This window comes from Equus przewalskii, chromosome 6 (genome assembly GCF_037783145.1).
Source record: "Equus przewalskii isolate Varuska chromosome 6, EquPr2, whole genome shotgun sequence".
NCBI classification, from domain to species: Eukaryota; Metazoa; Chordata; class Mammalia; order Perissodactyla; family Equidae; genus Equus; species Equus przewalskii.
Window position 1 is genome coordinate 20,914,683 of NC_091836.1, and position 14,683 is coordinate 20,929,365.

Sequence of the window (14,683 nt, forward strand, 5' to 3'; positions counted from 1 at the left end):
CAGGCGGCCCAGTGTTTCGTTGGTTCGAATCCTGGGCACAGACATGGCACTGCTCATCAAGCCACGTTGAGGCGGCATCCCACATGCCACAGCTACAAGGACCCACAACGAAGAATATACAACTATGTACTGGGGGGCTTTGGGGAGAAAAAGGAAAAAAATAAAATCTTTAAAAAATAAAATAAAAAAATAAAAAACTATTTCGAAGTATAATTTTGATCAAAAAAAAGTTTTAAGAAAATTACAAATTTCACCTTTTTGTAAAACAGCCAAGTTTCCTATAGCCTTCAATGTAGGTAAATCATCAGCTTAGAATACAAAAGTGAAAATAAAGTTATGTTACTAGTAGTCACATTTGTATACTATTTGTATCTTGACTGGTAACAAGGTCCCAAGCAGTGAAATCAAGAACAACAACAAAAACTAAAGAAATCACCTACTGGTTCCCAGTAGTTGAATGTTTCATCACAGTCAGAGATGTTGCTCAGGAGAGCAGCACATAACCTTGCTGAGAGCAGATACTTGAAAGCAGTAGATCCTTCAGGTGCCCACACTTGTCCTGCTTTGTTCCCAGATAACCTGCTCAGAAGCAAAAAGAAGTATGTGTCAGGAAGATCTGCTAAGCAGAAGGACTAAAACTAGACAGAGAGGACAAGAATGGCAAGGGACATCAAAGTACTTAAGTTATTCAGCTAAAAAGGTGAGCCGTTAACTGTTCTGAATAGAATAAGAAATGAATTAAGACCTTAATCAACCTTAATGATTCGTTCCACTTCCTGCTTTTAACGTGTAAGTTAATTCATACACTTTAGTTCATTGCATCTATGACACTTAGTTTATCCCAAGCCAACTAATTGCTCAATCGAAGGCCACAAAGCTCTTTTTCTTCTCTTAACAAGGTCATTAGTTTCCGCGGCTTTATGCATTTCCCCACTTGTTTAAATGTATAGACGCCTAATATGTGCAAAGCACGTAACCTCCTCCAACTCCGGTGCTGACAGCTCCTTACCCTGCAGTCCCCGGGGCTTGGGAAGAGAGGTGGCTGCAGGCGCTGGAGCGTGTGGCGCCCACACAGAAAAGGAAAGGGTCACGGCTTTGGAGGGAATGAAGGAAGCTGGGGGAGAGAGCCGACAAAGGTACACTCTGCTCTCGCCAACGCCTCCCACAGAGACTCCGCCAACTCCACCACCGGACGCCAGCCCACTCCGGGCCTGGGCCGAAGCCTCACAGACCTGCACTCCGGGGTTTCTTAACAAGAAACAGGGCACCCGACGTGGGGGATCTAAAGCGGGGCGAACAGCAACGCTGGCCCGCCCAGGAAGAGCAGAACTGCCCGGGCGGCCGGGAGAAGCCCCGCGCGCGGCGCCGACAGGACCCTCCCGGGGGCGGCCCCGCGCCCAGGCGCCCGGCCGGCCACGCCCCCGCCGCGCCCGCACACCTACTCGCTCCGCGGCTCCCCGACGCCCGCCTCGCGGCTGCACAGCAGCTCCCGCAGCTTGTCCGCGGCGGAGGCCGTGTCCCCGCCGCTGCCCCCGCTTCCCTTCAGACGCTGCCGGACCCCTCGGCTTGCCATGGCAGACGTGGACAAGCAGGTAGCATTCGGCACCCTACGAGGGCGGCGAACGTGGAGACATAGCTTTGGCTGGCAAACGGTGTCCGCCGAGGGACAAAAGACTTTGACATGCGCAGAAAAGACTCAATTATAGCGTTTCTGGCCAATTGGGGCAAATCCCTGAGTAGAAAAGAAATGGGACCTCAGACTTGACTTTCACGATCACAGCCATCCCTTCCACATACTTGTAACTCTGGGCATTCCTCCCTCCCTCCAACTCTCTCCTCCTTCACTTCTCTGCATTCTCCACTCTCCTACAAAAACCTCCCTCCAGGTCCCCTATTTTCAAAGAAAGCACAGGTAGAAAGTGGTTCAACGACTATACAAAGTGAGTGCGCAGAGGTTTGAAAGATCACAGCACAGCTGCCTACAAAAGGGGAGGTTTTTAAAAGGTCACTGATGCTTGCCCTGTGTTTTATTGACAGAGGCAGCCTGTAGCTACTTAAATGCTTCAGAGAGACAAAGCCACAATAGCAGAATATAGAAGAAGAAAAGTGAGACTGAAGAAATTCTGCAACAAATTCAACCAGACACCAGTCCCTGCCATTGCTATGTCAGCATTATGGTAAGCATTTTACATATTTTATCTTTTTAAAATATAATACAATGACCTGTTTTATCCATAAGGAAACTGAAGACCAAGGTTGCGTACCTAGAAAATGGTGGAGCCATATTCCAACCCAGGTCTGTCTTACTACAAAGCCCCTGGTCTTCCCACCAGAAGGTCAGGAGAAAACTGATTTCATACAGGGATTTTTATACGGGCACCTTGGCGAGATCACGCCTGTGACTCTCAGGAGTTATTCTATTCCTGACACTCTGCCCACTCCCCCAGTCAGAGTTCCATCCCATCCTGTGGAGCACTGTAGCAGTAACTGAGACAAGTTTATAGAGAGGGTGCTGACTTGACAGTTTCCCAGGTTAGGATTTTGTCAAAATAAGTAAAGGAAAACCTCATTTAAAATGGAATCAGAAAGCCCTGAAGGGGGAGCGCTCACTTCTGTACCACTCCTTGCAGCCTGCATACCCAGCAGGAAGAAGGAAGATAACAAGGTCTATTTGTCTAGAATTCTTTGTATAAAATTCTCTGGTCTCAACTTATCTGTGATGATAGGAATGTTACTTTTCTTCTGGTACAAGGGAGGACATTTTTCACATGGGAATTTCATCTCCTGCTTTTAAGAAAAGGAATATCCCTTCCTGCCCTAACCACCACTTGCAGCCAATAAGAAACCACAACAACCTCTAACTCTTGTTCTTCTCCAATGAACTTTTGTGTGTGTGTGTGTGTGTGTGTGTGTGTGTGGAAGATTTGCCCTGAGCCAACATCTGTTGCCAATCCTCTTTTTTTTTCAGCTTGAGGGACATTAGCCCTGAGCTAACATCTGTGCCAATCTTCTACTTTATATGTGGGATGCCTCCACAGGATGGCTGATGAGTGGAGTAGGTCTGCACCCAGGATCCAAAACAGTGAACCCAGGCCGCCAAAGCAGAGCAGGCAGAACTTTAACCACTCGGCCATGGGCTGGACCCCTGCAATGAACTTTTTTTTCAAAACAACCCTCCCCAATCCTCCTAAAACCTATAGCCTGCTTGTCGCAAATTGCAATTCCTCTGCTATTCCTGAATAAACTTATTATTTTTTCAGCCTGCATCAGTTTACTTCTTTATTTAGGTTGAGAATTTCATACTAAAAATTCCCAAATTTTGAAAATGGAGATTTATCATATTGCTCAATTCCTACATGAAATTATTAATTACCGATTTCAGACATCCCAGCCTAGCTGTATCTCATATATCCATCTCCTTTTCATTTCACTCTAATGCAGGCCCCTCCTTGCCTCTGCCTAGGACTACTACAATAGTATCCTTACAGGGATCTCCCATCTCAGATTCATCCTGTGCAACACTGTCCAATTAACTTTCAAAAGCACAACTCTTCCTTAGTAAAATGAAGAGTAGTGTTGCTTCCCTAATAAAACTCACTAGATTTTTCCTATTGCCTGCCAAATCAAGTACAAACACCTTATTCTATCAGTCTTTCATGAACTAACTCCAGCCTCAACCTAGTTTTCTAATTTTATCTCCCACTACTTTCCTATACACATTTTACATTCCAACTAACTAGCCTGAAAAGTGCCCCTAGTGTTGCCTACCTCTACCTCTGCTCCTGTATGTCCTCTGCCTGGAATGCATGCATGGCTCCTTGCCTAACAATCCTCCCATCACATCCCTGCCCTTGTTTTAAGATCCATCTCAAATGCTACCTCACCCACGTGCCAGGCACTACTGGGGATAGAAGGAAGCTATAAATCATATTCCCTGACCTTGATTAGCTTATAACCTATGTGGAGAGGTAAGCAACACACGTGTCCATAAGAGATCCCTTGATTCTTGACTCCACTCCCCAAACTTAAACCTTTGCCAATTTTCCCATTCCAGTTAATGACACTTCTTTCCTTCCAGTTTCTCAGGACAAAAACCTAGGAGTCCTGCTTGATTCCTCTATTTCTCTAACCCCATACCCCCAACCCATGCACATATATTTAATTCATCAGCAAATCCTTCTAAATATTACCCAATCTAACAACTTCTTACCACCCTGATAAAGGTCGCCATTCTCTCGTTTGTGTTACCATAATAACCTAATTTGTTTCTTTGCTTCCATTCTTGCCTTCCCACATGCTTTTCTCCAAATACAAGAATAAATAAGACAGTTATTTCCTTCACAGACTTTACAATATAACTCCAGTCTGTGGAGCCTACCTATTAGTTAACATGAACATACATTAATTCACATTAGAGTAGTCCATTCTGCAGAGTCCTGGGCTGTGCCAATCTCCCAGTGTCCCTCAGAGATGCTTACAACAGAAGACCCCAAAATCTAGGGGGGCAAAGTTTAGAGTTAATCAAAGTTGAGAGGTTACTGTTGAAGAAGACGATGGAAGGAGAAGCAAAGTAACACAAAGTGGCAGAAAGAACAGAGGCTTTAGAGTCAGACAGACCCCAGTGTCAACTCTATTAGTTCCATAACTTTAACAGTAGTCAGCCACAGAATAAAAATGACGATGATCCCAATACTAATTATGGAGCGCTTGTAACTTACCCAAGCTAATACATGTTGGTCCAGAAACCACTCTTGTATATTGATTTAGTGAGATGATACAATAGAGGTAAGGGAGGAAGAACTGACAGTGTGGAAAATATATTTTTAACATATTTGATGAGACATTCAAGTTCTACCGCCTCTTCATCAACAGAGCATCTGAAATACAAGATGCTGTTTTATTGGTTTGTTTTCCTCGTCATTACTCACGATCAAAATATTGTACAGCTCCAAAGGTCACCAATCTCAGTATAGTCTATAAGTTTAAGTGACAGAGTTACAAATATCTTTAGAGTCAACCCACAATGGCTATAGTCACGAGGTAAAAAATTTTACAAAAAACACAGTCCAGAAGGACTACCAGTTACAAATTGGTCTTTTTCATCTATGCCCACACCCAGGAGGATCACACTATAGAAATGAATTTACTAAACTACCGAGGAGTCACATGTAGTTGTTGTTGAATCTCTTTCCTAAACTGGGTCTGCATTGATGCTACCTGCTGCCGGGTGAGGGCCTTGTCACAGGTCTGGTAGGTCAATCTATAGCAAAGGCTGACCTGTTCAGTCTTTGGATGCTGAAAACGACTAAGGAATTGTATGGATATGACAGTGTCCTGGGACACTGCTCGGGCCAAAGTATGAAACTCTAATTCATCAAATCCTTTCTTATCATCTAACCAAAAACTAATATCATGCACATAGCATGGAGGATATAGGGAATAGCTTTTAAAGGGTTCTATTTTCCCAGGGACAAAATTCTTCAAGAAACGGTTGTCAAAGGTCCACAACATTCTCCAGTCAGAGATACTCCAGACAAGCATGGCTAATAGGTCCAAGTTCATAGACACAAACACAAAACACTGGTCTTTGTGTAAAATGCTTGTATCAGATGTGATGACAGACCCAATAATCAGATCCTTGGCACAATCTGGGCCCAAATTATGAGACTTTACATTAATCATATAATCTTTCCCATTTGGTTGAAAGACAAATTCCACCGAACTGCTTAGCTTAGAGCCCTCCAGGAATGTCTGGGTTAGAAGGTTATCTAGAATGCCCTTCAGGTGATCCAGTAGTGACTGAAGGCAGCCATCCTTCAGATTTTCACTAAACCCAAAGATAAACAAAGTCTCATGAAATGCTGGCATTGTGAAAGGCGAAATGCGGCACTTCTGAAAGACAGGTCCACTGAGGATGTGCAGAGAACCTGGGAGGAAGTCTGGCGCTTGGATGACAGCCTGAACATGAACTAGGAGAGAAGGTCTAAGGCAGATCTTGGATTGGCTATAGATACCTTCATGAGCTTCTTCCTTACTGTCTCTTCCAGGGCTCTTGGGAAGGCTAAGTTCTGAAAATGACACTAGACAGTCCTCCAGATCTTCTGTTGTCCCACCAGTCAGGGACTCAGAATTTGCATTATCTTCGTGGAAACTAATCCAAAAGGCAGCTGATAGAATGTCACAGTTCCAAGAAGTAACAACACCGGTGCCTCCCTGTGGCAGCAAAGGGAAGGAACACTTCACCCTTTTAAGAGGGAAAGCTTTGTCCAATTCAGCAATGAGTTTCTCATTTATGGTTTTGACAGGATGACATGAAGGTGCTTCTAGGAAACCCCTGTTTAAACACACAGAAAAAATAACTCTTCTAACTTAAAATGATAACTATAATGTAGCTAGAATTAAAAACACAAATAGATGTATAGAAAAAATTATCTTTAAGTTGATCCTGAAAGGAAACAAAGAAATCATCTACCATAAACAGACACATCATGTGTTTCAGATTTCTGACACCATCATCCCCACAATACACCAGAAAATATGACAATTTTTAATTCTAAACAGGCTTCTGCAGGCCAGACTGACAAGTATTCACAGTACCACCATTATTAACAATTTATGTAGCTTCCATTCAGTAAATGGTTGCCATCAAGCCAATCAAGATACAACTAGAGATCGAAGTGCTTTCTGGTAAAATAACAGGTTACCTGTTCAACTTTCCTACAAGTGCTTCTGGTTCTGGAAAGGAAAACCACTGGTCACCCAGTTTGATCCTGAAGATTCTGGGTTGCAAACCTTCAAAGGGTAGGCTCCGGGTAAAGATATGGTTCAAAGCACCTTCTACATGAAAGGACTTATCTTGACTCCTGGCAAAACAGACACCAACTATGAAGTCTGTCATTATTAAAGAAGGCAAATATTTCTAGGGACTAAATCAGGAAATTGGCAGGGGAAAAGTTTGCCTAGGAGATGTTTTTTTCATCATTAAAGGGATGAAAAAAGGAGAAGGCTTAGACCGTTGTTCTTACTTACCTATAGCCAGTGCTCTTGTACCCTGGCACAGCCTCACAGCTGAAGGGATACACATCACTTAAAATGAATCCCCCCAGAGCTGCCATGGCAACCACTTGCCAACTGTTGTGCCATTCTCTCATGGGCTTATCAGCAGGAGTCCCACCTTGTCCTCTACACAATGCCACATGGACCTCTCCTTCCTCTGCAAGAACGTCTGTACAGCTAACCGGGGGAGGGAGACACCAGACATTTATCAGAAACAAGTAGAAATTACCACAGGAGTTAGCTATATAGAGAGAGAGAGAGAGTTTGGCTTTGAAATAATTAAGATCCAATTATACCTATTTGCAAAGATCTATTAGACTTCAAACATGCAGAGAAAGTAACTGCAAGTAAATAAAAATGTAAATTCAGTGTTAAACTCATAACTGATACTTGTGGCTGACCAGGGTGTTACCCTGCTTTGTATTTGCATTGTTCATCTATATGTCATAGAAGGGCCAATGTCTGCAAACTTTCTATACATCATTCACTGATCAGGGTGTTCTTCCCCATATAGAAAGTTGTTCTTTTCACCCCCCTCCTGCCTATTGAAATTCTATACTTCAAATAGTAACTTAAAATACTGTCTGTGTGAAAAGTTTCTTGACAACTATGACCCACAGAGACCTCCAACAGTATTATAAGTTTTAGTATAACAGTGTAAAGCACTGTTTTAAGTTCACAATAATTTTATGAGATAGTTACTGTTAATATCCTCTGTTTATAGATGAGGAAGCAAGAGCATCTAAGGATTAAGTAAGCTGACAAAATCACACAACTATTAAGTGGTGGGTGGCGATTTGAATCCAGGCAGTTCGGCTCCTAAATCCATGCTCTTAGTCATTAGGCTATATTGGCTACCATTATTTCATATTGTCAAAAATAAGTGATCCTCCGTTTACACACTCAAGAGTACACAGTTTGTACTTTCATTTAGTATTTAGGGTAGTATGTCTGCCTTTCCAACTAGATTGTGGGCTCCCTTGGAGCTCTGTATTCTTTCTAAACGTATCATACACATGTACACGTTACTTCCCAAACCAAAATGTTTGAGCACTTGAACTGTAAGGTACATCTTAAACATTTTACTTGTGAATGCTCTCCTTTCCTCACCTCTGGAAAAACTTGGCAAGCAGCTCCCTGTTCTTAGCTACTCCAGCTTTGCGTCCATAGTGTGGAAAGTTAAAATAAATTCTATCAAACTCCCTGTCGTGCAGTTCAAAGGCATCTGCCAGCTGGGTGCAGTCCACACCAAAACGTACCTCTGTACCTGGCAAAAAATATACACAGAAGTATATCTTAAGACCTGGAACCAGAGAAACCTCTCCCTAACCTGAACCATGCAAAACAATCCAGGTCTAGGCACACAGCGTACTCTCTGTAAACTGTCCACGGAGTGATCAAGAGCAGCCCCCACGTCTCTTTGATCCCCACATGCCCACCCTTTCCGCTTAGGGCGGCTCGGGCAGAGGCACCGGGCTTCGTGGAGGGGCGGGCCTAGCTACCTTGCTCGCGCAGGCGCTGTACATTCTCCTGGGCCACCGGATCCCGGGCCAAGTCGGCCGGGCGCTGGAGGCAGGTGGCGGTTAGACTGGTGCTCGGATCCAGGGTCTCGCTCAGAGCGGCGGCGAAGGAGAAATTCCCCTCCCCAACCAACAGGAGGCGCCGAGGGGCCATGGCCTCCACATGCTCCCTGCTGGCGTTCTCAGAGGCGCTCGTTTCTTACGTCACTTCCTTCGCAGGTTTCTCGTCACCTCTTCTTCACCAGTCGCTGGTTGATGACGCGCTCACAGCGTCCGGTTGTCTTGACATCCATGGAGGAAGATAGACATGAATGCAAAAGCGAGAAACCGGCCACCCCGTCCCCTTGCTCCTCCACCCGCTCGGGAGTGTCAAAATAAATGTCTTTTAGCCCGAGGCCGGCTCTAAGCGACTTCGTCACACCTGCATGAGGTCACAAGCAGTCACTAGCGCAGAGGGGCAGGCCATGAGGCGAGTTCTGGGTGAAAGAAGCGGGGCGGGGCTGAGGCCAAGGAGAGGTGGGGCTGTGTCTTGCAAGTTGTTGTCAGAGAGGATTTTATAACAGCCTTCCTCTCGTCGGAAATGGCTGCTGCTGCCCATTGCCTCTGCTGCTCGGGATTTCTCCAGGTGGTTATATCCTACCTTTTATTCATTCAAGAGATGTTGAGTGCCTGTAATGTGCCAGGCCACTGTGAGTGCGATTAGATACATGGATGAGCAAGATGTGGCCTGTGATTTCTACTAAGCTTGTAGTCTGGTGGAGAATGCACAGCAAAACAGGCAATTCTGAGACAGTGGGATGCGGTGTTATGAGTGGAGTAATTCAGGATGCTATGAGAGCACACAGCAGAAGCTTACCAAGTTGTGGGGTGAAGTGGAAAGATTCTCTGGATGAAGTGAACCTGAGTTGAAAGCCAAGGAAGGGAAAAAGTACCCCTTACCCGGGTCAAGAGAAGTGAAGAGGCAGAAGGAACAATATACACAAAAGCATGAGGTAATTGAGTTTGCCTGAAATGTAGTTACAGGGAGAGTGGGGAACAGATGAGACTGAAGAGTTAAGCTGGGGCCAGGTCGTGTAGAGTGTTGTAAGCTATTTTAACAATCTCAACCTTATTCTGAAAACAGTGGCGAGCCACTGAAAGATTTTAAATAGGAAGATGACACAATTAGATTTTTCTTTTCAAAAGTTCTGCTTTCCTATGGAGAAAGGACTGGAGAAGAAAAAGGCTGATGGCAGAGATCAGATAGAAGGCTAGTGCAGTAATGGAGACAAAGACTGTTAGTGATCTGAATTGGAACCTGGCAGTGGGGATGGAGGCCAGTGGGCTGATTCAAAAATCAGCAAAACCTAGTGGTTGGATGGATATAACGGGTTGAAAGAGAAATCAAAATCAAAGGTAAGCCCCAGGTTTCAGGCTTAGACAACTAAGTGGATGGTTATGTCTGTCCTTAGAGCCCCAGGCATAGTGTCACCTTGGTCTGCAGTCTGAGTACTAGGCCTCTTAGACTTTGTGGGCCTAGCTACTCTTTAGTCATCATGCTGTTTGTTGACATCAGTGTGTGCATTTATCTTCACAAAGGCACATGGTGTGAGGGTAGCTACCTTTAACCTACAGTATTGGCTGTGTCCCTACCTGTGGAAAGGTGGGTGAGAGGTGACTCCGAAATCATGACCACCTGGCTATGGTGATCTGGGTGATCTACATTCTTCCTTTGCTTGGAGAAGTGGGAGGGCCAGGTTTGGTAACATCTCTTCCTTTAAAGAACATGGAATGGCAGAGTAAGATTTACTTTCACTCTCTTATAAAATCTTCAGACAACACGAGCTCAGCATCAAATTACTGTTCTTCAGACAAGGTATTATCTTGCTCTCCTAAGCCAAGATACCAGACTCATCTTTTGGCCAAAAATAAAAATGGTTAGGCTTTTGATTCCTTACAAAAAGTTGAAATTCAGACCTGTCGTCTGGTATGTGCGAAGCACTGTTGATTGGGAGGGCAGGCAAAAGGAGAGGGTGCGATAATGAGTAAGACTCAGATACTGTTCTCAAGGGATGTACAGTTCAGCATAGGATATTTGACACATACTTGAAGAATTCTAACATATGGTAGAAAGTTATAAATATAGAAAGATGTGAACATAAAATTCAGTATGAGACAAAGGAGAGAGAAGTTAACTTGACAGAAAGCATCATGGGGGAAGTGGCATTTGACCTGGGCATAGAAGAAAGGAAACTATTATTTATTGATCATTTATTGTGTTATCTAGTTATCCATCTCTCACTTCTCCCTATTCTCTTCGACTATAGGAATACTCTTAGTCCTTAAACTCCTACATCTCAAAATTACCTGAACATTTAGCTAGTTCTCTATATAGTATTGGGGATACTGAAGGTTTTCCTGTCTTTTGGTGGGGGGCCTTTAATCTACATAGTCATCCACTACTGCTGATTGAGAGGATAAGTCAAAGCATTCAATGAACCTGAAGAGAAAAAAACAGAACCACAACAATTACATTGGGAGGAAAGCCTAGATCTTTAGTAAGATGTGCTTATGTAATGTTTGGCCAAGGGTAAGAAAGGGATCCCTTTTCTGCTCTCTGGTTTGTGCAGCAAGCTTTTCTATTCTCACCTATTTCCAGAGACAGTCTCTTGCCCGTTACCTTGCAAACCCACACTATGGCAGCCTCATTAATGCAGATGGCCATGCTGAAGTGTGGACCGATTGGAATGATATGTCCAAGTTTTGCCAGTATGGATGGAGATGCACCACTAATGAGAATGCCTATTCGAACCATACCCTGATGGGCAACTGGAACCAGGAAAGATATGACCTAAGGAATATTGTGCAGCCCAAACCCTTGCCTTCCCAGGTAATCCAACTTTCTCTTCTTTGTTTCCTTCAGTTAGCAAAAGAAACACCAGTAGCTATTTGAGAGTCAGGAATCTGACAACTTCCAATGCTGAGGTCTCTCAGGCTTCTGTCCAAGTGGTTGGGGGAGGGCAGCAGTCCTCAATGGAACACGTATCTCACTTCACTATGAAATTGAATATTATATTATCATAAGATAGTAAAAGGATGGGTAGTACTCTTTTTCTCTTGCTTCTGTTCAGACTTTATTCATCTCCAGAAATATATAATGCCTTCTATCTCAGGCTAGCTGCTCCCTAGTCCTTGCCTACCTAGACTTATGTTTTATCTGCATCTTGCCCTTAGATCTCTCCTACACAAACAAACATACAAAAGATACGAAAGTTAGTAGAATATAGGCTAATGACATATAGACCTCTAGTCGATCTTAAATATGGCACAGCCTGTTAGAATTCATGTCATTGTGTACTTTATTTCCTAATATTGGTTAGAGATTCCTATGTTTTTAATCTATTACTTTTTCTTTCCAGTTTGGACACTACTTTGAAACAACATATGATACAAGCTACAACAACAAAACACCACTTTCAACCCGTAGTAGGTGGACTATTCTTTTTAATTCTTATATTCCCAGGACCTAACTCAGTGCCTGGAATGTAGAAGGAACTCAAATAAAAGTAAACTGAATGAGTGAATAAGTGAAAGAATGAGTGAATGATTTCTCTCTTTTTCAATTTTGACAGTATTCATTGTCTATTTCCTCAGAAATAAGAGTGAGATTGGTTACTAAGACTCCTTATTGTTGACTCATTCCACTTGTCTTTCCTTCTCTTGTCTCTTCCCTCAGGATTTAAGCGCGAGCCTCACTGGTTCCCAGGACACCAACCTGAGCTGGATCCTCCTCAATACAAATGCACAGAAAAGTCAACTTATATGAGTAGCTATTCAAAGCCTGAAATAGAGCATCACTCCATCTGTCTGTGGAATCCTAATAACTGCCAATTTCAGGGTCCAGGATTCTAACAAAGAATAAGAAGCTTCATTTTTCCAGAGTAGAATGTAGGAGGGAGCACATTCTAAGCACAACTAAGAATTTAGCTGACTGTAGCACAGTTTCACTCTCAATAAATAAACCACAGAAAATATTCCCTATCCCTTTTTTTTTGTTTAAACCAAGATTTAAATGTCAAATTTAAGTTAATTATGTCTGCTTTTAGTTCTACATTAGGGGTATTGTAGAAGGGCATTAAAAAATTATTTCTCTCAAATCTACAACCCCTCTGCTCTTCCCTGCCTGTCGTCAGTGGCAGAACTGCAAAATCCCACATGACTTAGGTTACATTTGGTTAGAGGCTTTCTGGATATGAGCCAGTAGTCATGCTCAGATAGTGTAACTTTATTGTAACCTTAATGAACATCCCCTCTTAAGTACTAGAAAAAGAAAATTTTTTTTAATTATTAGAATTTAAAATATACAAAAGTAGACAGGGGCCGGCCAGGTGGTACAGTGGTTAAATGCGCACGTTCCGCTTCAGCAGCCCGGGGTTTGCCGATTCGGATCCCGTGTGTGGACATGGCACCATTTAGCTAGCCATGCTGTGGTAGGCGTCTCACATATAAAGTAGAGGAAGATGGGCACAGATGTTAGCTCAGGGCCAGACTTCCTCAGCAAAAAGAGGAGGATTGGGAGCAGATGTTAGCTCAGGGCTAATCTTCCTCAAAAAAAAATAATAATAATTAATTAAATAATAAAAAAGGTAAAGCAGTCGGCACAGTGCCTACCATATAGTAAGCACTCAATAAATGTTAGTTAATATTAAAAAGGAAAATAAATGCTAGTTAGAATTGCCTTAATCTACTTGCATAATTCAGACACAAGGAATGAAGTAGAATTATAGATGAGCTAATTAGAAAGTTACCAAAAAAACACAAAACTTCTGCTGGACTAGAAAAGTCCTATACTAATTACTATGAACAGCCATAGCAAAGGGTGTGATCTGGAAAAGAATAACAGTAAAGAACTAGTCTAACTTGGGTGTGGTAATAAAAAAGTGACCGTGCACATTCTGAATGAATTTGTCAAAAACATAAATATGATGATCTAATAGTCAGACTTTGATTTATTGGGGTACTGTTGGCAAGACTGAAGGTGGTAAATAATAGGTTGGTTAGGCAGCCAACAGCATCTGCTCCACAACGACAAAAGTTGTCGGTAAGTTTAGAGAAATCTGACTTCCAGCTAGATCACAGCATTTCAGACTGTTAGGAAGTTGTTTTTTAAGAAAACATTTTGAACCTGTGTAGAGTTGCAATTTGTGTTGTCCTAGTTCCACACCCTGGTAACGTGAAAGATTTTGACAACTATTCCATGTGGAGTATTTTAAAAGCAGGGCTGACCCCAAACTGTAGGCTTTGTAAAGGCAAGAATCTAACTTCACCTCCTGGTCAGTCCTTGTGAGAAATCAGAAATCAGCTGGAAGCTGCTACAGAAAAATAAGAGTTATCTCTAAACATTCATGCCAGACAACCTACATGAGGGCTATTTTTCATTAATTGAGTCAGAAGTTTTGTCTAGACCCACAAAAGTGAAATGGAAGTGTTTTTGTAGAGTCTTTCTCGAAGCTAAATAATAGAATCATTTATTGATCAGTTATTAATTGTAATTCTTAAAAAAGTTTTTTAGGATGGGTCATTGAATTGGATATTTCCCATTCTTAGTTTTAATAGGTGTTTGTTGGGTAATTTAGAGACTACATCTAAGAGGCTTGTTTAATTACCCAAGTCCTATTTATTGTTCCTGTGAATCAACTGAAGGCAATGTTTATCAGTAGGAAAATACATAACATTGCGGACACCATCTCCTCCCTGGTGACATGATTAATTTCAGAGATGCACTAAGGCCTTTTGTGTCTTGTTATCCAGAGTTTATTCATATTTGTTGTTAGAACTGAGGCCCAAAATCAAAGAGGGAAGAGAGAGAGGAACCTATATTCCTTGAATTCTCCCAACGGCTTTACCTACTTTTTCTCCTTAATTTACTCCTTACAACAACCGTACAGATCAGTACCCCATGTTATAAATGGAAGCCCTGAAGAGCAGAAAGGTTAAGTGACTTGCTAAATTTATACCATTAGTAAGTGGTGGAGACAGTCATTCTGAGTCTAATATCCCTGGAGCCCCCTAAATCATAATGGGATGATTAAATGGATCTGCTGTATTTGTACATTTATTTTAGAACA

At 42.6% G+C, this 14,683-nt stretch overlaps 3 protein-coding genes across 10 annotated transcripts in view; 1 reads left to right on the forward strand and 2 right to left on the reverse strand.

The window, feature by feature from the left end:
* Positions 1-6,334, reverse strand: part of ALG9 (ALG9 alpha-1,2-mannosyltransferase) — a 95,417-nt gene extending 89,083 nt beyond the window's left edge. Inside the window, exons 1-3 of one of the 4 annotated variants that reach the window (XM_008527250.2) lie at positions 4,719-6,334; positions 1,443-1,732; positions 441-579 (exon numbers count right to left, since the gene is read on the reverse strand). In XM_008527250.2, the coding sequence (XP_008525472.1) occupies positions 441-579; positions 1,443-1,573 (270 nt within the window). In that variant the 5' untranslated portion in view covers positions 1,574-1,732; positions 4,719-6,334. Of the gene's footprint in view, positions 1-440; positions 580-1,009; positions 1,418-1,438; positions 1,733-4,718 lie in introns of those variants that run through there. The other 3 variants (XM_070624856.1, XM_070624853.1, XM_070624855.1) reach the window with 3 other exon arrangements.
* On the reverse strand, positions 4,862-8,842 carry FDXACB1 (ferredoxin-fold anticodon binding domain containing 1). 2 transcript variants are annotated; one of them, XM_008527249.2, is made up of 5 exons: positions 8,559-8,842; positions 8,167-8,323; positions 7,030-7,233; positions 6,705-6,863; positions 4,862-6,334 (listed from the first exon to the last, which is right to left on the reverse strand). In XM_008527249.2, the coding sequence occupies exons 1-5, from the start codon at positions 8,728-8,730 to the stop codon at positions 5,152-5,154; spliced, it is 1,875 nt and encodes a 624-aa protein (XP_008525471.2). In that variant the 5' UTR covers positions 8,731-8,842; the 3' UTR covers positions 4,862-5,151. The 2 variants fall into 2 exon arrangements, with proteins under 2 accessions (XP_008525471.2, XP_070480953.1); XM_070624852.1 differs by lacking the exon at positions 8,167-8,323 and having other exon boundaries at positions 8,551-8,788.
* A 224-nt stretch (positions 8,843-9,066) lies between these two features.
* CFAP68 (cilia and flagella associated protein 68) lies at positions 9,067-12,589 on the forward strand. Of its 4 annotated transcripts, none has more exons than XM_070624862.1 (4): positions 9,067-9,201; positions 11,215-11,445; positions 11,975-12,045; positions 12,292-12,589. In XM_070624862.1, the coding sequence occupies exons 1-4, from the start codon at positions 9,157-9,159 to the stop codon at positions 12,296-12,298; spliced, it is 354 nt and encodes a 117-aa protein (XP_070480963.1). In that variant the 5' UTR covers positions 9,067-9,156; the 3' UTR covers positions 12,299-12,589. The 4 variants fall into 4 exon arrangements, with proteins under 4 accessions (XP_070480963.1, XP_070480961.1, XP_070480960.1 ...); XM_070624860.1 differs by having other exon boundaries at positions 11,975-12,041; XM_070624859.1 differs by lacking the exon at positions 9,067-9,201 and adding an exon at positions 10,151-10,431 and having other exon boundaries at positions 11,975-12,041.
* Positions 12,590-14,683: the final 2,094 nt, after the last annotated feature.

What these genes read in the sequence shown, in the direction of transcription:
- FDXACB1 (XM_008527249.2), bottom strand. Translation starts at nt 8,730, where the DNA reads ATGGCCCCTCGGCGCCTCCTGTTGGTTGGGGAGGGGAATTTCTCCTTC. An exon ending in CTTGCCAAGTTTTTCCAGAG is followed by an intron (nt 7,234 to 8,166) that starts GTGAGGAAAGGA and finishes TCCCCCGGTTAG; the next exon opens with CTGTACAGACGTTCTTGCAG. An exon ending in TACAAGAGCACTGGCTATAG is followed by an intron (nt 6,864 to 7,029) that starts GTAAGTAAGAAC and finishes CTGTTTTGCCAG; the next exon opens with GAGTCAAGATAAGTCCTTTC.
- CFAP68 (XM_070624859.1), top strand. Translation starts at nt 10,258, where the DNA reads ATGGTGATCTGGGTGATCTACATTCTTCCTTTGCTTGGAGAAGTGGGA. An exon ending in CCAAACCCTTGCCTTCCCAG is followed by an intron (nt 11,446 to 11,974) that starts GTAATCCAACTT and finishes TTTTCTTTCCAG; the next exon opens with TTTGGACACTACTTTGAAAC. An exon ending in AACACCACTTTCAACCCGTA is followed by an intron (nt 12,042 to 12,291) that starts GTAGGTGGACTA and finishes CTCTTCCCTCAG; the next exon opens with GATTTAAGCGCGAGCCTCAC.